At 36.0% G+C, this 27,395-nt stretch overlaps 1 protein-coding gene and 3 non-coding genes across 6 annotated transcripts in view; 3 read left to right on the top strand and 1 right to left on the bottom strand.

The window, feature by feature from the left end:
• XPR1 (xenotropic and polytropic retrovirus receptor 1) overlaps nt 1-27,395 on the top strand; it is a 218,207-nt gene that overhangs the window by 176,890 nt on the left and 13,922 nt on the right. For all 3 annotated transcript variants that reach the window (XM_060643796.3, XM_060643801.3, XM_060643798.3), the window contains 2 exons: nt 22,257-22,423; nt 26,678-26,817. In XM_060643796.3, the coding sequence (XP_060499779.2) occupies nt 22,257-22,423; nt 26,678-26,817 (307 nt within the window). The remainder of the gene's footprint in view (nt 1-22,256; nt 22,424-26,677; nt 26,818-27,395) is intronic.
• LOC132686983 (small Cajal body-specific RNA 17) lies at nt 7,456-7,597 on the top strand. The gene has a single exon (XR_009613933.1).
• Nucleotides 7,674-7,754, top strand: LOC132686973 (small Cajal body-specific RNA 18). The gene has a single exon (XR_009613923.2).
• LOC132687003 (U6 spliceosomal RNA) lies at nt 24,951-25,057 on the bottom strand. Its single transcript, XR_009613946.1, has one exon. It is a non-coding gene; the product is annotated as a U6 spliceosomal RNA (small nuclear RNA).

Raw genomic sequence — 27,395 nt, 5'->3', positions numbered from 1 at the left:
CACTCAGGCACCCCTCATTAACTTTTTGTTTTAAACACACACACAAAATTTTTAAAAACAATGCATTTAGGGTACCTGGGTGGCTCAGTCAGTCAAGTGTCCAACTTGGTTTCAGCTCAGGTCATGATCTCGCGGTTTTGTGGATTCAAGCCCCACATCAGGCTCTGCACTAGTAGCACAGAGCCTGCTTGGGATTCTCTCTCTCTCCCTCTCTTTCTGCCCCTCCCCCATTTGCGCTGTGTCTCTCTCTCTCAAAAAATAAATAAAAACTAAAAAAAAAATTAAAAAGAAAACAATGCATTTGAATAAATGCTTTCACTTTTTTTTTTTTTTTTAATGTTTGTTTATTCTTGAGACAGAGACAGAGAGTGAACAGGGGAGAGGCAGAGAGAGAAGGATACATAGAATCTGAAACAGGCTCCAGGCTCTGAGCTGTCAGCACAGAGCCTGACGTGGGGCTTGAACCCACGAATTGTGAGATCATGACCTGAGCCGAAGTCAGATGCTTAACCGACTGAGCCACCCCAGGCGCCCCTAAATGCTTTCACTTTTGACTTACTATTGAAATAGCTCAAATCTTTAACCCTTTTGAAATTTGATATATTTGGCTGTAATTCCTCTAGCCTAACTAATGCAGACAAGAAATAGATTTTTTTAAAGGATTCATTATTTGTCAATATTGGCTTAAATTCTGCCAGTGCTAAAATCAAATGTGATATTGTTTGTTTCTGATTATTAATTTGACTTTAGAAATATTTCTTGAGTAGCTTTTATCTACTTGGCATGGTGCTAATTTTAAATGGTTTTATAAATATTATACCAACAATCCCATTTATATTTCACCTTAAATTGGTTTGCTTTAAAAGTATTAATTACAGCTTTGAATAAATTACATTTCCTTTGTATCTTCTTTGTCATGTAAAAAAAAAAAAAAACTTAAAAAAAATAATACATATCCTTATACCCTGAGATCATTTTTGTCGTCTTTTCGGTAGTCACCTACACCTTCTGTAGTCTACCATACAACTGGTAGATATAGTTTGTTAGCATTTCTGTATAAATTATGTTGTTTTGAAATACTCAAGCACAAAGTTTAAAGTTTAGAAATAACCTGTGTATTTCTTAGAAACAGGGAGAGAACTCTGTGATGCTTAAATTTAAGAAGTTGAACAGTATGAATTCAACTTATGGAACAATTTTACCTAATGGGAAAGGAATTTAAAGACAATTGCTTGCAAACAGAATTTTAAATTTTCATTTCAATTATATATAATTGTACATGAGAATATTGGTGGAAAGTATACACATCAATGAAAGTTATTGTGTCTAGATATTTTCAGCAGAAAGAAAAGAATAGGAAAAAATGAATAGGCAAATATAAGGGCTTAAGTAGTAGATTATAGATGAATGAATCTCTTTGCTTCAGAGTTTTATAGTATAATACAGTAAGTATACTAATCAGCTATTGATACATCATAATTTGCCCCAGAACTCAGTAGCTTAAAACAGCAGTAATTTATTCTTATTTATGCATCTGTGGGTCAGCTGGGAATTGGTGGAACTAGGCTGGACGTGGCTGGGTAGCTGTTTTAGGCAACTGTTCCTGCTGGGCTTTTGACTTTTCCCTACATGTTTGGTTTTTGTCTGTTACACGTGTTTCACCGTGGAGCACCAACTAAAGGGACAGTAGTTACCCCAAGGAAACTCTTCCCATGGTACTAGCAGAAACAGTTTCTACTGCATACACATTTTAAGCATCTGCTTTCTTCATAGCTGCTAACCTCCTACTGGCTTAAGCAAGTCACATGTCTAGGCCCAAAGGAAGTCTGCCCATCCTGAAGCAATTATTAAACCCAGCGTCAATGGGGTAAGAATCATGAGAGAAGAGTGTTGGGGAGAATGAATACTTTTAAACTATAACCTAATCTGACACAAAACAAATCAATTTTAACTAATTTTTTAATTGGAAAAGGATATAAACAGATAATTTTGTAGGGTAATTAAACATGGCTAATAAACATATGAAAAATGTTCTCCTTTACTGATTGCAAAAGAAATGAAAATTGAAATATTTAATCAAAGAATTGATGATGCTTATTGCTATCAAGGATGTGGAGAGATGAACACTCATTCTGTTGATAGAGTATAAATTGGTAAGCAATTTGGTAATCCTACCAGGAGTCTTAAAATCATTCATACTTTTTGAACTAGTAAGTCCCTTTCCATAACTTTTTCTAAGGAAATAATTAGAGAAGTGGCTAGAAGTTAACTTATGTTTACAGCATTATAAAGAACTGAAATAATCTAATAAATGTCCATCAATAGGAATATAATATGGTATGTAGAATATTATATAGTAGCTTGTCAAAAGTAATGCAAAGCACCTACAAACAGTAGATGAAGAATAGTGATATTATTAAAAGGTAATATTTATTGAATATTTCTATGGGCCAAACACTCTTTTAAGCACTTAACATGTATTAACTCATTTAATCCTCACAGCAGCCCTGTGAGGTATTAGAATCAGAGCTGGATGTAATTAAAGTGGCGAAAGCACATTTTATTCAGGAAGTTTTGAAGTAGAGGAAAAGAGATCTCAGTAGAGAGGTAGGCTCAATTCTGAATATAGAACAGACAAATGGGGATTTATAGCCAAGAAGAAGGGTCAGTGGTTGGAAAATTACTACAAGGAAACATCAGGGTTGAGGGATGATTCTGGTTAAACTGACTTGACAGGAGGATTCTTGCTAAAGGAAGACCAGAGTGATTAGATGAAGGGTAGAGGATAAAGAATTTTGATATCTAGAATGATCAGATATTGAGGATAAGGGGTTCTCTCTAAAATGGCTTAGTGAGATTCTTGCTACAACTAGGTGACCTAGGCTTGACAAGAACAGACACCAAGTTTGAGGCCTAGAGAGCTTGGAGGAGCCTAACTAGGTTTAGGTTAGGGAGTGCATCTTTGTCAGAGGTAAGCACTTGTCATTTTACAGGTGAAGAAATTGAAAACAGAGAGACTAAGTTACTTGCCAAAGTCATACATCTGTAAAGTGGAAGAACCCAGGTTATGAATCTTAATAAAACAGTGTAGCCCCAAAAATCAAGTAGCTGTTCAGTGACAAAGCTGGAATTCATACCCAGTGATTATTTTTACTCTGTCATACTGCCTTCTAAGTTTATAGAATGCTCTGAGCTCTTCTCAAATGTTAAACTTGTGGTAAGCAAAGAAAGATCAGATAGAACAGTGTGGTATTCCTACACGTTTCAAATAAATTTGTTTGAGAAAGCACAAAGCTACACTGGGAGAGAATAATTCAAGGAGTACTTTTAAGAGGATAGGCCCATTTTCTGATCCTTTCATCCTAATGGCCACCACATTCATGGAAAGCCAAAGACGTTGCCAGGAACAGGAGTCAAAGACATTTATTAGTAAGAGCAAAGTGGAGTCAGCCCAAATATGTAAGTAATTTCTCTGCCAGATAATTGAAAGTCATTCTTGAATTGGAAGGAAGCAAATACTAACATACTAGTGTTGTTTCAAGTGATAAGAAAATGTTTTAATATGAATAATTAGAGTTGTAGTCTTTGTTAGGGTTTTAAAATTCACTTAAGAAATACCTGAAGGGTGCCTGGGTGGCTCAGTCAGATGAGTGTCTGACTCTTGATTTTGGCTCAGGTCATGATTTTGGCTCAGGTCATGATCCCAGGATCATGGGATCAAGCCCTGTGTTGCTCTCTGCGCTGAGCATGGAGGCTGCTTAAGATTCTCTCTCCCTCTCTCTGCCCCTCTCTCCCTCCCCGTCTCTGTCCCTCTCCTCTCTCTCTTTCTCTCTCTCTCTCTCCCTTTTTCTCTCCCTCTCTCTCCCTCTTTCTCTCTCTTGCTCTCTTTCCTCCCCTCATCTTCCCTGCCCCTCTCTCTTGCTCATGCTGTGCTCTCTCAAATAATAATAAAAAAAAAAAAAGGCAAAGAAATACCTGTGGTAATAATTAGGTATTTGTTAAAGCTGGCTATTTTCTCTTTTAATTTTTTTGAATGTTTATTTATTTTTGAGAGAGAGACAGAGCACGAGCAGGGGAGGAGCAGAGGAAGAAGGAGACACAGAATCTGAAGCAGGCTCCAGGCTCTGAGCTGTCAGCACACAGCCTGATGCGGGGCTTGAACCCATAAACAGCAAGATCGTGACCTGAGCTGAAGTCGGATGCTCAACCGACTGAGCCACCCAGGCGCCCAAAGCTGGCTATTTTCTTGATATATATTGTTAAATAAGGAATGTTGCCAGCATGCTTCTTAGAATGTTGTGAACAAAATAGGAAAAGAAAGACTACTGGGGCGCCTGGGTGGCTCAGTCGGTTAAGCATCTGACTTCAACTCAGGTCATGATGTCTCAGCTTGTGAGTTGAAGCCCTGCGTCAGGCTCTGTGCTAACATCTCAGAGTCTGGAGCCTGCTTCGGACTCTGTGTCTCCCTCTCTCTCTGCCCCTCCCCTGCTCGCTTTCTGTCTCTCTTTCAAAAATAAATAAACATTTAAAAAAAATTTTTTTTTAAAGAAAAGACTACTGAGCTAATGCTTAGTTTCATTGGTACTTTGAGGTATAAGATACAGTTTTCATGGAAATTTTTAAAGGAATTTTTCTTATATTGAAAGCAGTATTTTCTTCACATATTAAAAAAAAATAGGGCTGCTACTTAATAGGAGGGAAGATGAAGCATCTACCTAGTGTTTAACTATCACATGGATGTGTTACCTCATGTAGTATTCTCAAGACTGCCTGTAAATACTTTTTAGTTGCTTCTGAATAATAACCGTAGGCATAATTTCTTTTAAAGCAGAATTGTATTGCTTGAAACTATTTTGTCTCTACTCTCCTTAAAGGAAATGAACATCTACCAAACAAAGTGGAATACTGAAGCCTACTCAGTTTCATAGCTGGTGTAGAAAATACTGAATTACTGAGGAAATATGAACTGAAAGTCTAGGATCTGTTGTATAATCTTCTTTCCTTCTCAGTTATGAATACATAAACAGTCCATGACTTAAGATGGTTCAATTTAAAGATTTTTTGACTTCCTGATGATGTGAGAATGATATTCCTTCAGTAGAAACCATACTTCATGTTTTGAATTTTAATCTTTTCCCAGGCTAGCAATGTGCAGTATGATACTCTTCATGATGCTGGGCTGTGGCAGCGGCCACAGCTCTCAGTCAGCCACGCAGTCACAGGGGTAAACAACCAACACATGGAACTGTTCTGTTTCTCACTTTCAGTAGAGTGTTCAGTCAGTCACATGAGATATCCAGCACTGTGTTATAAAATAGGCTTTGTGTTAGATGGTTTTGCCCAACTGTAGGCTAATGCAAGTGTTCTGAACACAGTAGATTAGGTATATTGAACCCATTCTTGACTTGATATTTTCAACTTCTCATGGGTTTATTGGATGTAACCCCATTGTAAATAGAGGAAGATCTACCTAAGTATACTTCCTTCCTCAAGAACTGAAAAAACTTGATATCTGAAATCAGTGTTTTTTAATCTTTCATTAAACCTTCTGTTGCAGAAAGTGCAGTGTCTCCACCTCGAGAGCTACATCCATCTCTGCTCAATTTAATCAAGTCTTCTGACAGTAGGAATTTCAAAAGCACCATCTTAGTGAAAGGCACTATATTGTGCTGAGGGAGAGAATGTAGGCTTTACAGCTAAGTGGACTAAGACTAGGTTAACTTAGTCACTTGCTAATTATGTCACCCGGAGAAAGTGACTTAACTTCTTAGAGTTAGAGGTTATAAAATTGAGATAGGGGTGCCTGGGTGGCTCAGTCGATTGAGCTTCCAACTTCAGCTCAGGTCATGATCTCATGGTCTGTGAGATCGAGCCCTGCGTCGGGCTCTGTGCTGACAGCTCAGAGCCTGGAGCCTCCTTCAGATTCTGTGTCTCCCTCTCTCTCTGACCCTCTCCCATTCATGCTCTGTCTCTGTCTCAAAAATAAATAAACATTAAAAAAAATTTTTTTAATTGAGATAATAATTCCTGCCTCAAATTTATTATGAGGATTAAATTGTGTAAATATAGCATAATTGATGGTAGTTGGTTATTGGTATCCTTTCCATGATCTGTGATGAAAGTGTGAAAAAATTCACATGTAAAATATTAGGAAAGGGGTTGCAACTACAGACATGGAGGAATTCAAAATAATTATGAGTAGATATCTGGATAAAATGCACAGTTTATTTTTAGGAAATTATAAATTAGCAAAATAAATGCAGGAAAACATAGAAAATATAAATTATAGATTAAGGACAGCTTTCCTTATTCCTGTGGTTCTTGTTGAAGTGTCAGACCCAAATGTTTTCACAAGTGAAACCTTTCAAAACTTTGAGGAACAGTTTGTGCCATTTAAAGTGTTTCAAAACTTAGAAAAAGAAAGCATCTTTTTTCTTTTAAAAACCTGCATAATTCAGAGAAAGATATTCCTCAGTAAAACTATATAACCCAGTCTTACTCATGAATATACCTACAAAGATTCCAAATAAAACATTAGGAGCTAGAACCCACTGGAATATTAAAACAATAATATACCATGACTGAGATACTTTAGGGATAGTTTACCATGTCACCACACTGGAGGAGAACAGCCATGTGATCATCTCAGCAAATGCCAAGGAGACCCTGACTAATTAAGAAATATATATATATATATATGTGTGTGTGTGTGTATGTATATATGTATATATATATGTGTGTGTGTGTGTGTATGTATATATGTATATATATATATATATATAAAATTTGTAAGGATCCATCTTAAATATAGAAGTACTATATTTTTATACACAGACACAGCTATCATGACTAAAGGTGAAATATTATAAACATTCTCATGGCACCTGGGTAGCTCAGTCGGTTAAGCGTCCAACTGTTGGTTTCTGCCCAGGTCATGATCTCACAGTTCGTGAGTTCGAGCCCTACATTGGGCTCTGCTCACAGCATGGAGCCTGTTTGGGATTCTGTCTCTCCCTCTCTTTGCCTCTCCTGCTTGCTCTCTCTGTCTCTCTCTCTCAAAATAAAATAAACTTAAAAAAAAATAGTTTTGATAAATAAAATCTGGACTAACAAAGATATCTGTCATCATCACTATTATTTAACATTCTTCTATTACTCTTATGCAAGAAAATGAAAGAATATTAAAAATTTCTAAAGCAGGAATAAAAATTAAATGTCAAAATTTATAAATAGTGATTGTCCAATGTTATCACTTTATTTTCCTTTTTATGAAATTTTTATGGTGAATGTATAATCTTTTTATAAACAGGAAAAACAGTTGTTTTCATTTAAAAAAAATTAAAAGGCCTGCTGGAAGCCTAGGCCTCTGGGCCTGAGAGGGGCCCTGCGACTGGGAGCCAGAGGTGGGGGTGGTTGGCATCCAAGGGAGTATAGTAAGTGTCATAGGGCAGGGATGCCCCGAGTCCCCAAGATAGCCCCCAATGAGTTCACGGTATCTTCCTTATATGATCAGGCCCCATTGCTGGCATCGCCACTAACCCAGAGCCTGAGAAGATTATGAAAATGTGTCTGGCAAAGTGGGGCTGGGGACCGGGACCAGGAGATTAGGGGCAGCAGGTAGGCTGGAGATGAGGGAGCTTTAGGGAGGCCTCTGCAGCTGTAACTGTGAGACCTGGTCAATGATGACATGACCACTGCGCAATCTGAGTTCTAGGAACCTGGTGATGGAATGTGCTGAGAGCGGACTGAGACTGGGCAAAAAGATATTAATAATAATTTTAAAAAATTAAAAGGCCTGAACTATATTTCTGAAGCTCTTTTAGCTCATTTTTTTTTTTAAGTTTATTTGTTTATTTTGAGAGAGAGAGCATGAGCAGGGGAGGGACAGACAGAGCTAGAATCCCAAGCAGGTTCCATACTGTCAACGCAAAGGCTGACCAAGGGCTTGATCTCATGAACCTTGAGAGATCATGACCTGAGCCGAAATCAAGAGTCGGAGGCTTAACCGCTGAGCCACCAAGGCACCCTGCTTTTAGCCCCTTATATTTTATTATTCTAATAGAGCTATTTGCCAGTACATAGCTTCTTGGCACTCATTATTTCATTTTGAATCTGATATCAACCCTGAAAGGAAGTAAAACATTTATTGTATTTTTTTAAAGCTAGGAAGGTTAAATTGCCTGACCCAGGTCACATGGCAGCAGTAGCAAAACCAGAATTCTCTGTCTCTGAATATACTCCTTTTTACACACTAAAAAGTTATATTTCCAACAAGGCAGCATGATGTATTGCTGTGATTCTCAAACTTTAGTATGTATATGAATCACCATAGATTGTTACTTAAAAATGCTTTATTCTCAGGCCCAACTTCAGTTATTTTTAGTAGGATTAGGATGATGACTCCAAAATTTGCCTTTTTAACATGTGCCTCATGTTGTTTCTGCTGACCACACTTAAGTAAATACTAGTAGAATTTAAAGAATAGAGATTATAAATGGATATGGTGTTGAGGAAATATGGAAACTACTGAGTTTGGATATTGCTTCCTCCTACTGTACTGTTTAGGAGATCTTGGACAGCCAAGCAATGAATGGCAGGGAAGCAATAGAACGTATTAAATGAGAACATGGGCTTTGGATCAGTACCTTGGGCATGTTACCTGATAACAGCAGTCCCCGTTTCATAAAAAGGCCCTAAGGAAATAGGTGTAAAGTTCCTTAGGGAGGAATGAGAAAGCAGGGCAGAGACAGACCAAAAGTGTTATTACTCTAATGGAAGTCTCAACAACAACCCAAAAAACTCCAGAAAGTATCAGGGATTCTTTACTGAGAAAAAAGATTTTATGTTTTTCCATCAGCTTTTATTCTGCTTAAAGTAATTAGAGACTGTTTAAACTTTTTATTTTTAATTAAATCTCAAAGAGTATTGATGACTACAATTGATTAGATGGTTCCTAGAGTAAGTATTTGAATAGATGTTTCAGAAGTACTGGTAAAGTTTGAAATAATATAGGTTTTGCTCCTAACATTTAATTAGACAGAAAAGGTAATTTGAAAGAAAAGGTATTTGAAAGAAAAGAAATGAAGGTTTCTATAAAAAGGCATTACAGTCTTGGACTGTTTCACTCTGAGACTAAGAATTGTTTCAGATGGCATTTTTAGATCTGATATGTTATACTAGTATAGAATGTTGGCAAGTTGTATGGAAAATGGTGGAAAAGATTTTGGCATTCCCTCTCTCTCTAGGCATGCCTCATATTATATATATTCTCACTTCTTTTTAAATCTGTTAATTAGCCATAATGTAGAATATATATTGTTACTATTTTTTACATTTCTAGATTCCATTTTTGTGATCTATATTCTTTATTCAACTCTAATTACTGTACCCTACTATTATTGCTGCTAAAACCTTATCCAATCTTATTTCCATTTTTAATTGACTGTAACTTTAGCTTGTGTTTATGACTTGATTTTTTCCAGTTCAATTAAGAAAAAAATTCCTACTCATATGAATGTACTACCTGAAGCTTTCTTACAGCTTCATAAAATAAGCACTTGAGACCTTGTCAGAAGTTTATAGGATCCACGGGGAACCTGGGTGGCTCAGTCGGTTGGGCATCTGACTTCAGCTCAGGTCATGATCTCCCGGTTCATGAGTTCGAGCCCCACATCGAGCTCACTGCTCTCAGCCTGTCATCACAAAACCTGCTTCCCATCCTCTTTCCTCCTCCCTCTGCCCCTCCCCCACTTGTACTCACCCTAAAATAAATATTTTTTTAAAAAGTTTATAGGATCCTTATATTGCCTCTTTTTTCTTTTTTGAAAGCCAGAGAGAGTAGGGACAGAGAAAGAATCTCAAGCAGGCTCCACAGAGCCCAACACGGGGCTTGTCATGACCTGAGCTAAAATCAAGAGTTGTATGCTCAACTGACTGAGGCACCCAGGTGCCCCAGGATCCTTATATTTCTTTGTAAAGTGATTATGGTTGATAACATTCCATTTACTTAATAAATGAAACTGTGTCTCTTCGTAGGAGAAAAGGCAGAAACACATAATTTTATCCACTCCAGAAATATTGTTATTTGGTTGTACTACTAAATGAGTTTGGAAAGGCAGCAATCAATCTTAATCACTGAAGAGATCCTTTTATTATTGACAAGCCAATAAATAAGAATTATAACAAATAGTAAATTGAATATAAATACAACTTAGTAGTTGAATTGCCTTCTTGTTTACCTCTGTCACATCTGTTTTATTCAACAAACATTTATAAAACACCTAGAGTGTTTTAGACTGTGTTTGATGCTAGACATGTATAGATGAACACGACATATCTTTTAAGACTCCTTCTGGAGCTCCTAGTTTCATAAGGGAGAACAACAAAATAGAACGTAAATTATCAGTATTATGTAATGTACTGAGGTGGTTCACAAGAGGGAGTGGTTAACTCAGTAAGGGTTTTAGAGAAACAGCCAAGTTATATTTTTTAATTAAACTTTTTATTTTGAGATAATTATAGATTCACATGTAGTTGTTAGAAATAATAGAGAGCTCAGGGAGCCTGGGTGGCTCAGTCGGTTAAGCATCTGACTTTAGCTCAGGTCATGATCTCACGGTTTGTGAGTTCAAGCCCCGCGTTGTTGGCCTCTCTTGCTGACAGCTCAGAGCCTGGAGCCTGCTTTGGATTCTCTGTCTCCCTCCCACTCTCTCCGTCTTCCCAGGGCTCCCCTGCTTGTGCTCTGCCTCTCTCTCAAATATAAATAAACATTTAAAAAATGTTTTTAAAAATAGTAGCCCATGTACCCTTCATACAGGTTCTCCAATGATATTACAAAAGTATGTACAATATCACAATCAGGATATTGACATTGATACAGACTAGTGCAGAAAGTTTCTATCACCACAAGGATCCCTCATATTACCTTTTTGTCTTCCCTCCTACCCCCACTTTCTCCCATCCCCCTAGCAATCCATTTAATAATTTTATCATTTCAAGAGTGTTAATATAAATGGGATCATATAGTCCTTTTGAGATCTGCTTTTTTTCACTTAGCATAATTCTCTGGAGATTCATCCAGGTTGTTGCACAAATCAAACTTGTTCCTTTTTATTGCTAAGTAGTGTTTCGTGATGTGAATATACTATAGTTTAACCATTCACCCACTGAATGACATTTATGTTGTTTCTAAGTTCAGGCTGTTATGGACATAGCTGCTATAAACATCCATATACAGGTTTTGATGAACATAAATTGTCATATCTCTGTGATTAATCCCCAAGCGTGTGGTAGCTGCATGTTTAAGAAAAACTACCAAACTATTTTCAGAATGGTTGTACCATTTTACATTCTCATCAGCAATGTATGAGTGGTCTGGTTTCTCTGCATCCCTGCCAGCCTTTGTTGATGCCACTTTTTAAAATTTTAGCCGTTCTGATAGGTGTGTAATAATATCTTATTGTGGTTTTAATTCTGTTGCACATCTTTTCATAGGCTTATTTGGTATGTATATCCTCTTCTGTAAACTGTCTCTTCATGTCTTTTGCCCATTTTTGAATTGGATTGTTTGGTTCTTTATTGAATTATTAGAGTTCTTTATATTTCAGATACTAGCACTTTGTTAGATAACATTTACAAGGATTTTCTTTCTAGTATTTTTAATGATTAATGGGCCTGAGTTTTTAGTAGAGTTTTAGATTTGTGGAATAATTGAGCAGATAGTACATAGAGTTCCCTATACCCGCCCCACCCCGTCCCATCTCATTGTTATACAGTTTCCTCGGTCATTAACATCGTGTATTACATTAAGATTAACTTTTTATGTTGTAGAGTTTTGCGGGTTTTGAAAAATGCATAATGATACATATCTACTGTAACAGTTTCACATGGAATAGTTTCATTATCCTAAACATCCCCTTTGTTTCACCCATTCATCTCTTTCTTTCCTCCTTCTTCCCCCTGAGCAACCACTCATCTTTTTACTATCTCTACAAATGTGCCTTTTCCAAAATGTCCTGTTGTTGGAGCCATACAGTGTGTAGCCTTTTCAGATGATTCCTTTCACTTAGCAGTAGGCATCTAAGGTTCTTCTGATGTCTTTTTGTGTCTTGATAGTTCATTTCTTTTTATCGCTAAATAATGTTCTGTTGTACCACTTTTGTTCATTCATTTGCCTGCTAAAAGGCATCTTAGTTGCTTCCAGTTTTTCATAATTATGAATGAATCTGCTGTAAATGTGTGCTGGTTTTTGTGTGGTCATAATTTTTCAACTTAACCTAGGTGTACAATTATGATAAGGCTATGTTTAGTTTTTTGTAAGAAACTGCCAAACTGTCTCCCAAACTGGCTGTACCATATTGCTTCCTATCAGCAGTCCGTGAGAGTTCTTGTTGCCTGCACCATGTCAACATTTGGTAGTCAATTTTTGGGGTTTTAGCCAGTCAGTTAGGTGCATAGTGGTATCTCGTTGCTGTTCTACTTTGTAATTTCCTTTTTTTTTTTTTTAGCTGTTTATTTTTGAGAGAGAGAGAATGTGAGCAGGGGAGGGGAGGGATGGAGAGAGAGGGAGACACAGATTCCAAATCAGGCTCTAGGCTCTGAGCTGTCAGCACAGAGTCTGATGTGGGTCTTGAGCTCACATACTGTGAGATCATGACCTGAGCTGAAGTCGGACGCTCAACCGACTAAGCCACCCAGGTGCCCATCTACTCTGTAATTTCCTAATGACATCTGATGTTGAACATCTTCTCATTTACTTATTTGTTATATGTGTATCTTCTTTGGTCAGGTGTTTGTTCAGACCTCTCCGCCATTTTTTAATTGGGTTATTTGTTTCATTATAGTTGAACTTTAAGAATTCTTCGTATATTTTGGATACAAGTCACTGGGTAGTATCTGCAGATATTTTTTCCCAGTCTGCAGCCTGTCTTTTCATCCTCTTAACATGGTCTTACACAAATCAAAAGTTTTTAATTTCTATGAAGTTAAGCTTATCAGTTTTTCCTTTACAGATCATGCCTTCGGTTTCAAGTCCAGGAACTCTTTGCCTAGCCCTAGATCCTGTAGGTTTTCTGTGTTTTTTTTCCTAAGAGTTTTATGTCTTATTTGCAAGTTTGTGATCCATTTTGAGTAAATTTTTACGTAAGGTGTATGACAGATTGAGGTTCGTATTTTTGCCTATGGATGTCTAATTGCCCCAGCACCTTTTATTCAAAGGGCTATTTTTCCTACATCAAATTGCTTGTGTGCCTTTGTCAAAAATTATTTGGGCATATTTGTGTGAGTCTATTTCTGAGCTCTCTATTCTGTTCTGTTGATCTATGTATAAGTGTAAGGGGTACAGTGTGTTACTTTGATGCATTTATATATGGTAATATGATTGCTGATACAGCATGATCACATATAATTATAGTACGATATTATTGTCTGTTATTAGTTCCATGGTTAAATTTATAAGTATTTTATTTTATTGCTTTAATGCCATTATGGGTGGGTTGATTTTCCTTATTTCTTTTTCAGATGTTTCATCATTAGTGTAAAGAAATGCAATTGATTTGTATATGTTGATTTTGTATCCTGCTGATTTATTGAAATCATTGATGAATTCCAACTGTTTTTTGACTGTTGGGAGTTTTTTTTCTTTTTTTAAGTTTATTTATTTATTTTTGAGAGAGAGAGAGAGAGAGCACACGAATGGGGAGAGAGGTAGAGGAAAAGAGAATCCCACGGGGATTCAAACCGGGGCTCAATCCCACGACCCTGTGATCATGACCTGAGCTGATATCAAGAGTTGGATGCTTAACTGACTGAGCCACCCAGGCACTTCTCCTGGATTTTCTGTATAGAGGATCATATCATCAGCAAATAATGACAGTTTTACTTCTTCCTTTCTAATTTTGGATGCCTTTTATTTCTTTGTCTTGCCTAATTGCTCTAGCTAAGACTTTGAGTACTGTATTGAATAGGAGTGGTCAGAGTGGACATCCTTGCCTTGTTCCTGATCTTAGGGGAAACACTTTCAGTTTTTCTCCATTGAATGTAATGTTAGCTGTGGGTTATGTTGTATATGGCCCTTATTATATTGAAGTCTGTTATCTTCTATACCCAGTCTGTTAAAGAGTTTTTGTCATGAAAGGATGTTATATTTTGCTTTTTCTGCATCTGTTGAGATGATGTGATTTTTATCTTTCATTTATTGATATGTATGTTATCTTAATGATTTATATATGTTGAACCATCCTTACAAGCCAGAAATAAATCTCACTTGGTCATGGTATATAATCCTTTTAATGTGTTTGTGAATTCAGTTTGCTAATATTTTGTTGACAATTTTTCATCTATTCATCAAGGATATTGGTCTGTAGTTTTCTTGTGGTGTCCTTTATCTGATTTTGGTATCAAAATAATGCTGGCTTCTTAGAATGAGTGTGGAAGTGTCTTCTCCTAGATGTTTTTGAAGTTTGAGGAGCATTGGTATTAATTCTTTGAATGTTTTGTAGAATTCTCCAGTGAAGCTCTCTGGTCCTGGAGTTGTCTGTGTTGGGAGTTTTTGATTACTCATTTAGCCCCTTTCCCTTTTATTAGTCTGTTCAGATTTTCTATTTCTTCCTGATTCAGTCTTGGCAGGTTGTATGTTTCTAGGCATGTTTCTGCATTATGTAATTTGTTGGCATAAAATTGTTCATAGTAGTCTCTTATGAGTCTGTATTTTTATAGTATCTGGTGTAAGGTCTCCTCTTTCATTTCTAGTTTATCTGAGTCCTCTTTTTTTCTTAGTATAACTAAAGGTTTGTCAATTTTGTTTATTTTTTGAAAGCCGGCTTTTAGTTTTATTGATCCTTTGTATTGTTTTTCCGGTCTTTATTTCATTCATTTCTGCTCTGATTTCTTATTATTCCCTTCCTTTGAACTAACTTTGGGCATAATTTCCCCTTTTTTTTCCTAGTTCCCTGAGGTATAAATTTAGATGATTTATTTGAGATCTTTCTAATTTTTTAATATATGCATTTGTTACAAATGTTCCTCCCCAAACTGCTTTTTGCTTTAACCCACAATATTTGATATGTTGTATTTTCATTTTCATTTGAGATAATTTTTTATTTCCCTTTTGATTTCTTTTTTGACCCAGTAGTTGTTTAGAAGTGTGTTACTTAGTTCCACATATTTGTAGATATTGTTACTTACCTCTTGTTGATTTCTAGTTTCATACCATTGAGGTCAGAGAAGAAAATTGGCATGATTTTGGTCTTCTTAAATTTGCTATGATTTGGGAGTGCCTGGGTGGCTCAGTTGGTTGATCTTCCCTGTCTGAACACTGTCTTAAAGGAATTCTACCTGTCTGTCCTATTACCATTTTCTTTTTTATGTCACTTTTCACTGTGTGAAATTACCTTATTTATTTGTATATCTGATAATTGTCTATGCCCATTAAGTAGTAAGCTTCATGGGGGCAGGAAATTTGTTCATTAATGAATAAGATTTACTACCATGTGCATGTAGTAGGTGCTCACTCACTGGATGGATGGGTGGATGGATGGATGGATGGCTGGTTTCTACACTGTTTGACATGGCTCTCTCTCTCTCTCTGCCTCATAAACCTATTTAACTCAAGATTGTTAACTTTCAAGACTCCACTCAAGTAGTACCTCCTTCAGGAAGTTTTTCCTGGCTGTTACCCCTCCTGAAAGCCTGGTTTATTGATTGATTTCCTCCACTATGCACAGTTCTACATTTGTACTTACATGCTGTGTTTTTATTTTATAACTTTTTTCTTTTACACTTAAGCCCTTAATAGTTCTTCACTATATACATCCCCATTCTCTAAAATATACCTGGAACCCAGTAGACATTCACCATATGTTTGTTGAATATAGGAATAAATTTGTCTTTTGAGTTAATCTTATAACTATATAGTAAACAATGCAGCTTATAGTAGACATTTAAACATTTGTTGCATGAAAAAATGAATTCCTCTGTACTGTTTTTTATTACAAAAACAATGTAGCAATATTAAAGACTTGTTTAAGTTTTCTCTAAAATATCACTACCCTAATAGCAACTATTTTCCTTAGCCCACTTTTTTCTTTTTCGTCTTAATTATACAAAACATGGATGTGTATATATCACTATAAAAATAGAATTCAGATAATTCAGAAATGCTTGAAAGTGACTCCCCTTAATAATCTTCCTTTATCAGGGATAGACACCTCTGTCTTTTTCTACAAACATAATTTTATATACAGAATGAAGTAATATATGTATAGTATTTAAATTCTGTTTTTCACAGACCATAGAAATGTTTTTAATATTACTTCATGGTTTTATAGAACTTCTTTTCATTTTAGAATTGAGATGGACATAGAGAAAGCTGACTAGTACAAAAAAGTTCCTTGGATAAAGATTCCTATGTCTAGTTTCCTCATTTATCCGTAGACCTAATGATTTCCTTTTTTTTTTTTTCTTTAATTTTTTTAATGTTTATTTATTTTTGAGAGACAGAACATGAGCAGGGGAGGGCACAGAGAGATGAGGACACAGATTCCAAAGCAGGCTCCAGGCTCTGAGCTGTCAGCACAGAGCCCAACATGGGGCTTGAACTCATGAGCTGTGAGATCATGACCTGGGCCCAAGCCGGACGCTTAACTGACTGAGCTACCCAGGCACCCCTAATGATTTCCATTTTTGTCTCAATCATTTTAAGATTGTGGATTCTCTATAATCGCAGAGTTGGAAAGAGGCAGAGTCTGGATTCAGACCCAGATTTTCTCACTTCAAATCCAGTTATCTTTCCACTTACTATCTCTCGAAATTTAAGCTTTCTTAACTATAAAACAGGAATAATAATGTCTTTCTTGCCTGTTGTGAGGATAAATATGATAATCACCTAAGAAGGTATAATACATGTGACCTCACATTTTAACTAAAACAGGGGAGCCTGGGTGGCTCAGTCAGTTGAGCATCCAACGCTTGATTTTAGATCAGGTTATGATTCCAGGGTTGTGTGATTGAGCCCCATGTTGGGCTCTGAGCTGAGTGTGGAACCTGCTTAAGATATTCTCTCTCTCTCTCTTTCTCTCTCTCTCTCTCTCTCTCTCTCTCCCTCTCTCCCTCCCTCCCTCCCTCCCTCCCTCACTCCCTCACTCCCTCTCCCCCCCAACTCTCTCCCCCCCTCTCTTTCCCTCTCCCTTGCTCACACACTCACTGTGTCTCTAAAATTAAAAAGAAACATACATACACACTAAAGATCAAGGAAGTATTATATCTATTAATTTTTAGAGAACCATATTAATCTTACATTTTAGTGTTTTGATGTTTTAGGTTATGGGACTAAAACTGGATTTGCTAGATGCCAAACTCATTCAGCTTGCCTGTGTAGGTTTGGGTTTTGAAAACAGTGTCCAGTCTATTTTGTTTTTTTATTTAATTTCAGATTAAAAACCAGTAAACTGTTATCAGAGTAGAAAGATTTTGGTTGAAAAGAACACCATTCGCTTTCTGTTAACACAGTCCCACTTTTTTCATTTTTTAAAATACCTTCCCTGAAAAAAAAAATACAATAAAACCAAATGTCTTTCCTGAAACGTGGTTCAGGATGATTTTCATATGTAATTTTCCTGGTTTCTCTCTCAGCACTTTTCCTAACATGTTATTTTGTTTTATCCCTTTTATGATAATAATGGGTACAAAACCCTAAGAAGCTTGTTTTTATTTGTTTTAGATTCAGTAGATACCATTGCCATAAATATTTCCAGCATGAATTATGCTTCTAACATGGTGGGTGTATAATAGAAGCTCAGGGTAGAATAGCAATGACTTGATTTTCTGTGATTCTGAACATCACTAAAGTGGGCTACCAGAGTTAGCCAAGAGAGAATTAGATGTAATTGCTTGCCTAAAGTGATAATATCTTTCTAGTGCATTCCCTGAATACCAATAAAGGCAGATGATTTCAGGGAAAAGCACTCCTCATTTGGGAGATGGGAAAGATCAAGTAAGGGTAATAATTAAAAAGAGACCAAAATGTAACACATGTAGACTAGGTATATGCTAATCATTATTTGAAGAAGTAAAGTAAAACATTTCTTATTCCAAAATAATCTGTTGGAATACCTGCCTTTTAAAAAGTGAGTAAGGCCTTGTATGTGTTTCACAGAAATTTCATGGAAATAATATGAGCTTAGAAAGGATGGGGCGCCTAGGTGGCGCAGTCGGTTGAGCGTCCGACTTCAGCTCAGGTCATGTTCTCACGATCTCACGGTCTGTGAGTTCGAGCCCTGCGTCGGGCTCTGGGCTGATGGCTCAGAGCCTGGAGCCTGTTTCCGATTCTGTGTCTCCCTCTCTCTCTGCCCCTCCCCCGTTCATGCTCTGTCTCTCTCTGTCTCAAAAATAAATAAACGTTAAAAAAAAATTTAAAAAAAAAAAAAAAGGAAAGAAGCACTTGACCCATTATATCATTTTAAGAATTACACTCTAAGAATAGGACTTGTGTTTAAAAGCTAAGACATTAAAAAAACTAGCACATTGATTTTTATTTCATTATTCTTTTCTTTTGAACTCCCCCCTACACAATCTCCTTTTATATAATAATTTGAATTTGATGATTTCTTTAGTAATTAGAAAAGAAAATCAGCTTTCAGTAAAAACTTGATGTTACCTGAACTTACTTGAGAAATACTAATTTTTTACCTCTTGATGAATATCTGTTTATTCTCATTTCATTACTTTTACTAGAAAACAGAAATATAGTTTATTGTGAAAATGAAATGAGAATATATATAAAGTGCCTGGCACATAGTAAGCATTCACTTTTTAATTTTAATTTATTTTAATTTTTTTAATGTTTATTCATTTTTGGAGAGAGAGGTGGAGACAAGGCACGAGTGGGGGAGGGACACAGAGAGAGGGAGACACAGGGTAGGAAGCAGGCTTCAGGCTCTGAGCTGTCAGCACAGAGCCTGACGCAGGGCTCAAACCCACTAACCACGAGATCATGACCTGAGCCGAAGTCGGATGCTTAACTGACTGAGCCATCCAGGAGCCCCTTAAATTTCTTTCTTTTTTTTTTTTTTAATTTTTAATTTAAAAAAAAAAAATTGTTTTTGAATTTATTTATTTTTGAGAGACAGAAAGAGACAGAGCATGAGCGGGGGAGGGGCAGAGAGAGAGGGAGACACAGAATCCGAAACAGGCTCCAGGCTCTGAGCCGTCAGCATAGAGCCTGACGCAGGACTCAAACCCACAAACCACGAGATCATGACCTGAGCCGAAGTTGGACGCTTAACCAATTGAGCCACCAGGCGCCCAAGCATTCACTTTTTAAAGAAAGAGTTGCAGATATAATTTACAGTTAAGTTGCTTGTCTTTCTCTCTTTGTGTTGATCTTGTTTTGAAAATATAGAAACAGTGTGAACTTTACTATAAAGTGCTGAATTTGCTTTATTCTTTGCAAACCTTAGTAGATAAGTTATAAAAATTTTTAATGCAATCATGATGTTGATTACTGAATAATACTTAGCTAGACTCTGTCTATAGAATGAAATAAACATGTCAGAACACATCCAACTAAACTAGATAAGTAAATATTTTGTTAGGCCTTTTATATTGATAATTTATGTGGCACAATGTTGTAGTATAAATATTCAACACAATTCAACACAATTGGTGAAGAAGAGTTTTTGTGGAAATAGTTTAAACCTGGGGCAACTGGGTGTCTCAGTTGTTTAAGTGTCTGACTTCTGCTTAGGTCATGATCTTGTGTTCACGAGTTCGAGCCCCACGTCGGGCTCTGTGCTGACAGCTCAGAGCCTGGAAGCCTGCTTCAAAATCTGTGTCTCCCTCTCTTTCTGCCCCTCTCCTGCTTGCACTCTGTCACTCTCTCTCTCAAAAATAAATAAACATTAAAAAGAAATTTAAAAAAAAGAAATAGTTTAAACCTGAAAATGTGTTTATGTCTAAGCTTGACTGTTCATTAGTATCACTGTGGACCATTTAAAAAATATTGGTTTCTGGGTCCAGAAGAAGCTAAACAGTGTTGTGCCAGCTCTTAGGTAGGAGTAGGGATAAGAGGTACTGATCTGTAGTGTTTGTTGATTTCCGTGGTGTAAATACTTCCACCATAGCCAGGTTAAGCTACTAAGATAACATTGAATGTTGGGAAAAGATGTATATCAGCACAGCATTATATAATATTCCCATTATACAGATAAAATAAACATACATAATCCAAAAAAAGATAAAAGCAAAATTTAGTAAATTAATTAGGAAGTAATGAATTTTGAGTTTTTATTACCTTTGTTTTTAATAGAACTAATTGTAAGTTTATGTAATTTAATTTTTAATAATAACTTTAACAATCAGCTTAGTTTTGAAAATAGTCAGTTCTTATGAGCTGGTATGAACTGATTAACATTAGAATTCTAACATATCTGTATTTTTTAAATCAGCTGTAATTCTGATGCAGGCAACCTGCCAGCTTATTTTTTTTAAATACAGATCTGATCTTAAGTGCCAAGAGAGCATTCCATAGTCAGACCCCAAGTGTCTTTTCCTGTCTCATTTTATTTATTTTTTAAGCCTCTTTTTTTTTTATTATTTATTTACTTATTTTGAAAGAGAGAGAGAATCCTAAGCAGGGTCTGTGCTGTCGGCACTGAGCCCAACGTGGGCTCCGTCTCACAAACGGTGAGATGATGAACTGAGCTGAAATCAAGAGTCAGATGCTTCACCAACTGAGCCACCCAGATGCCCCTCCAGCCTCATTTTAAATCAGACCCCTTATCTTATATCCTCCATATTTCACCCACACTATATTTAGATTACTTGCAGCTCCTCAAACACACCTTGTACTTTCCCACCCTTAGGACTGTTCATTATCTTCCTTCAGCTTTGAATGTCCTTGCCTCATCTGCCTGACTTTTGTAACACTGTTTACTCTTCTACAAATAACTCACATGCTACTTCCCCTTATTTCCTGCTGTTGGAAACATTCCTGTTCTCCTTGATGTTCCCCTAGTGCTTTGTTTATACTTCATTTTGAGCTCAAGTTTATCAATAACAAATGGCTATTTTCACTCACTATAATATAAATTTCTGAAGGGTGCCTTTGAATCATACTGTACTCAAGTAATACTTTAATACATAAAAATGATTAATAAAAACTTGTTTCAGTAGGAAGAATTTTAATTAATTTTTTTAAGTTTATTTATTTTTTTAGTAATCTCTACACCCAGTATGGGGCTTGAATTCACAACCCGGAGATCAGGAGTCACATACTCTTCCAATTCAGCCAGCAAGGCACCCTTTAATTTATTGTAATAGGAAGGATTGTGGTGAGGGCATGATACATCCTTATCTTCTATGCCTTTGGGAAACTAACCAAAATTTTTAACTTTTTTGAATTAGATGTTTCATACCTCTTTTTCCTGATAATTGAGGACTATGTTAGTAGTTGTATACCTATATCCTGCATCTAGAGAACACAAATAACATCATGATGACTCTCAAAACTTAGCAAAGAATTTCCTTAGAGAATATATGAAGCACTTAAGAGTGAAAAATACTAAATTATATAAGTACATACACAAATTATTTTTATTCTGATTTAGTGTACTTTATAGTGTTCCCAGCATTTTGTATCTATAAACAACCTCTAAAGAAGCAAAAATATCATGCTTTGTGAATGAGAGAAATTTGCTTTTATATATGTCCTTAAGGATAAATTCCTCATCAGTGTGTTGCTTTCTGGCATTTTATCTAGAATTAAAATTATCTAGTTGCCTTCACAGTAAGTATTGACAAGATCTAAGTGTACCAAGGAAATGTTCTAAAATAAAAACAATGTAAGAATTTGTTGAAACACATGTGATACATTTCTTATTAGTGGGGTTTCATAATTTTTTCTCATCTTTGACCCTAACCTGCCACCTGATGGCAAAAATTAAAATGACATCTTTTGTAATATTCAAAACCTCTATTGCAGTTATTTGGATTTTTATGTATTCAGCATACAGCCTCCAAAAATGCACATCTGTACAAATTATATGTACTTGATAAATGCTTGGTGATTACTTTGTACTTCAGGAGAATCAGATTTACTATTTAACTTCTATTAGTGTCCCTAACCAGGGATATTTATATAAAATCTTACTTCCTTTATGGAGCTGTATAAAGAAAGAATCTGCTTTTTAAATGAGTTTTATTTAATGAAGAATTTTACTTTAATCTAGTAATTTTCTCTTTTACTTTTCCATTTTCTTTAGAACGAGGTCACTCAGACACCATGGTATTCTTTTACCTTTGGATTGTGTTTTGTATCATCAGTTCCTGCTATACCCTCATCTGGGATCTGAAGATGGACTGGGGTCTCTTTGATAAGAATGCTGGAGAAAACACCTTTCTCCGGGAAGAGATTGTATACCCCCAAAAAGTATGTACAAAAGTGTGTGTATTTGTTTTTTTAAAAAACCCCAAAAACTCAAGTGTATCACCAGCTAAACCCTATTATGGTACATACCTAATCCCAACCTAATATACTTAGAAAAAAAACAACTAATTACCAAAAAATACTAATGCATTCTGTCAACAAAAATGTCAGGTTTTTACCAACTGCTGGGCACTATAGAAAATAAAAACAAAGTAAAGTTCTGGTTCTCCAAGAGGCCATAACCTATGTTAAACAGGTAAGTAGACAAATTGCACTATAATGTGGTAGAGTCTAGAACAGAGGAATAAATAACTTACAAAATTTGTGACCTAATTTTGACATGTAGTTCCCTCTATCTCAGATACCCTCTTCCCTCCCTTTTGTCTGCCTTGCAAACTCTTGCTCCTCCTTTTTCATTTTATTTATTTTTAATTGAAGTTATCATTGACAGAGTGTTACATTAGTTTCATGTGTACAACACAGTGATTCAACAACCCTGTATGTTACGCTATGCTCACAAGTGTAGCTACCATCCTTCACCATGTAGCACTGTTATAATCCTGTTGACTGTATCCCGGGATCTATGCTGTACCTTTCATCCTAGTGACCTATTTACTCCCTATCTGGAAGCTTGTATCCTTCCACTCCCCTTCACCCATTTTGTCCATTCCTTTACCTCCCATCGCTCCGGCAACTACAAGTTTGTTCTGTGTATTTATGGGTCTGTTTATGCTTTTTGTTTATTAATTTGTTTTTTAGAGTCCCCATGAGTGAAATCATATGGTATTTGTCTTGCTCTTCTGACTTATTTCACTTAGCATAGTACCTTCAGGTCCATTCATATTGTTGTAAATGACAGTTATCTCATCCTTTTTATAGTCCAGTGTGTTTGTGTGTGTGCGTGCGTGTGTGTGTGTGTGTGTGTGTGTGTGTACATTTTTATCCATTCATCATCAGTGGATACTTGGGTTGCTTCCATATCTTGGCTGTTGTAAATAATTCTTCAGTAAAACAAAGGAATACAGATATCTTTTTGTATTAGTGTTTTTGTTTTCTTTGGGTAAATACCCAGTAATGGAATTACTGAATCATATGGTATTTCTGTTTCTTTTTCTCCATACTGTTTTCCTCAGTGGTTGCACCAATTGCATTGCCACCAACAGTGCACAAGAGTTTCTTTTTCTCCACATCCTCTCCTGTTCCTCCTTTTAAAAAGTCAGCTTAAGTGTTACTGTCTCTAAAAAGACTATTTTTCCAAGCATATTTAGTCATTTGTCCTAATCCCATTTTACCCTCTACAAATTTCTGTTACAACAATTATCACATTGTATTACAGTTATCTGCTTAGGTATTCATATCCCTCACTGCCCAGCATAGTTCCTGGCATATAGTAGACTTAATATTTGTGGAGTCAGTGAATAAAACTTGACTGAATGAGCAAGGCTTTGAAAGCACAAAGGAAAGGAAGTGCCTGACTCCTTCAGTGCATCAAGAAGACTGCTCTTTTCATTTACTTCAGCTGGTTTTTGTTAATGTGGAGTGCCAATGTAGTCTGGAAATATATGGATAATTCCTTAGGAATTATTTTAGGATTTTGTCTGTATTTGGGTAGGAGGACCTGAATTAAAAAGTCAAAGACCAAGAGTGTCTTTACTCAAATACTGAAAGAAATAAAACAGTGAACTAGAAATCCTGGTAAGTGAATTCTGATCCCAGGTCTCTCACTAACTAGCTATATAACTTTAGGCAACTATACTACAGTGTATTCTCTTCTATTAGATTATTTCTTGATCCTTTCCCAGTTCTAAAATTCTGTGATGGGGGGGGGGGGGGGGAATGTATAGATTGGGTTACTAATACTTCATATACTATGTCAAAATGTCATCACTACCTCAAAACTGTACTTTGAAAAGTGTGTAAAAATGTAATATTCAGTTGGTGAGTAGGGAAGGCTGTTTTCACATGTGACGACTGAAGATGGATGGTAGGAGAGTGGGTACAAAGAATGAGTAGGGTAACTTCACATAAGCAAATGAAGACAGAAAGGAGGATATTCATTAACACTGATCTTTTTTATGTAAGATATAGCAATAATTCCAATGTGCAAATTTAGAATATATGGCCTAGGTACTAGACATATCTTTGTAAATCTCGTTTGAAGAAAAAATCAGGGGACACCTGGCTGGCTCAGTCGGTGGGGCATGTGATTCTTGATCTTGGTGTTACAGGTTCGAGTCCCATGTTGGGTGTAGAGATTACTTAAAAAAAAAATCTTCAAAAAAAAAAAAAAAGGGAAGGAAGGAAGAAAAGAAATGAGTAATGTTAATAAGGGCAAGTCAGAGAGCAGACATGAGCTCAGGTTAGTGATGGCACTTTTGTGCTCACCAGATGCATATGCCTTATTGCTGCTTGTGTTCTTGTCTTACGGAGCCATATAATACATTTACTTCTTGTGCTGATTGCTTAGATGAACTGTTTGTGTCTTTATATAAATGTTAATCCATGCCTCCTTTTTTTTTTTTTTTTTTTTTTAAATATGGAACGCTTCACTAATTTGCGTGTCATCCTTGCGCAGGGACCATGCTAATCTTCTCTGTATCGTTCCAATTTTAGTATATGTGCTGCTGAAGCGAGCACAATCCATGCCTCCTTTTAAATAGTTCTAACTTATTTGTTTCTATGTAATAAAATTAGTGAATAGAGTTTTTCAATCAGTTTCCTTACTGCATATTTTCATGACCCTAGAAAATAAAGTATATGCTTTCCTCCATTATAATTTGCAAATTTATAAGAAAAATGTTCTGCTGGATCACCACATTCCTTTCAATTTTAAAAAGACAAATATTGGAATAAGATTCATTCTCCTTGAAAAGGGAAAAGAAACTTTTGGTGGAGTCCAGTGTAGCTTCATTTAAAACTTAAGAACACAGTTATATGAATCTTGAAATCAGTTCCTAGGGATTAACAATGCATATTAGTGAGCACCACATCCAGGTCCAGAAAGTATCTTTGTTATCTCCATATTAAAACTTGTCTTTGTCTCATGACCTCATGTTAAGTTATTCCTCCCAAAAGACTTCCATGTTTTTGGTAACATGAGCCCCACATAGTCAATTGTAGATCAGTTTAAGATGGACTCTTAAAGTAACATGAAATTGTAGCTCTTTATTGAGGCCTAATAATGAATTCACTGGATGTGAATTTATCAAAAAACTGCATTATTGCTACATTGGTGGATGGGGAAAGGAACAAAGAGAAATGTAAATATGTTTAAATCTTCATAAGATTTATGATAATAAGCAGTGGATAATATCTACAATTGATTAACCAGGATATAGCAATATATACACATTATTTAGAAATATGGAGGATAAATCCTCGGACAGATAGCTACAAATTTTGAAATTGTCTGTAGAGAATGAGAGGAGAGGATGGCAAGGGGACTGCTTTTTTTTTTTGTTAATAGCCTTCTAACATGACTAGTATTCCTGTGTTAATTTTTTAAAAAAATAAATGCTATGGTGTCATATAGCAGTTACCAGAGCAGTTCTAGTTTCCAGTTTTTAAATGCATATATTTAAAGAGCTGATTATCCAGAGATTAAGAATGAGCAAATCCATGAATTATAGTTCTAGTCTATTGGCAGTTTGTATACTTAAAACTTTTGTATAGCTAAAATTGGATGCCTAGATACTAGGTACTAGCACTTGAAAAAAATGATTGAATGCTGTCTTTCTCATGTAAAAATAGAACATTCCTTAAATTCAACCATGTATATGATATCCAAGTTTCATTTTATTTAATGACGTCAAAAAACAAGGCAAAAAACTTCCTTCAAATGCAGAGTGAAGCAACTTGAGAATAAAAGTACAAATAACAGTTAATGAATCTGCTAATCTTTTTGCTATTGAGTCATTATTAGTATATGATGTACACTTTATAATCTCAGTCAGATCAAGGATCTCATCTGGCTTATATTTCTAGGGTCTAAAAGAGAGCGTGGTATACAATATGAGAATAAAATGTATTTGTTAAGTGATTAATGAAATGCAGTAAAACTTCATTTTGAATATTGTACTATTTATGAGAAAAATTAAATTGGTGAGGTCTTCTAAAACAGTAAAATAAAAATAAAACCATTTTTCCTCTTTAATCTGTGCTTGTTGATGGGACATGTGAGTCTTGGTGCTGTGACAGGTATGCTTATTTGTGAGAAACATAATGGTAAGTGTACTCAATTTGCTTACTGTTCCTCAGGCCTATTACTACTGTGCCATCATAGAGGATGTGATTCTGCGCTTTGCTTGGACTATCCAAATCTCAATTACCTCCATGACATTGTTGCCTCATTCTGGGGACATCATTGCTACTGTCTTTGCTCCTCTTGAGGTTTTCCGGTAAGCAAACCAAAAAGTCTATCAAAGTTTTGTCCCCTAAAAAAAACCCCAATACTTACAAATTAGAATTCATTAAAACATATACTTGAAAGGCTTAAATTTTCTAACTTTTCTCAAACTTCTCATTAGCCTCAGAGTTGGGAAATCCTACTTGAAGATCTAAAAGATTAATTCTTGGAAAGTTAAAATAATTACTAATGATGGCTTTTAAGCTTTTTTAGAATTGGGCTCCATTGGAAGGTTCATGAGTGCAAATTGGGAGGTAAAAAGTCTTAAAACGGGTGCCTGCCTGGTTCAGTTGGTTGAGTATCTGACTCTTGATTTTGGCTCAGGTCATGATCCCAGGGTCGTGGGATTGAGCCCTATGTCTGGCTCCACACTGAGCATAGAGCCTGTCTAAAATTCCCTCTCTCTAACCCTCTGTCCCTCTCCCCCACTTGCTCTCTCTCTCTCTCTCTCTTTCTCTCTTAAAAAAAAAAAAGTCTTAGAAATTAAAATAAAAATCTTTTGAGAATCATTATTTGCAATTTGGCATTCTGGGTTATTCAGGAGGCAGCCTTCTCACTGGAAATAATAAA

This window comes from Panthera onca, chromosome F1, assembly GCF_046562875.1.
Source record: "Panthera onca isolate mPanOnc1 chromosome F1, mPanOnc1 haplotype 2, whole genome shotgun sequence".
NCBI lineage: Eukaryota > Metazoa > Chordata > Mammalia > Carnivora > Felidae > Panthera > Panthera onca.
The sequence above is the reverse complement of the archived record's forward strand: the minus strand, read 5'-3'. Positions and strand labels throughout refer to the sequence as shown.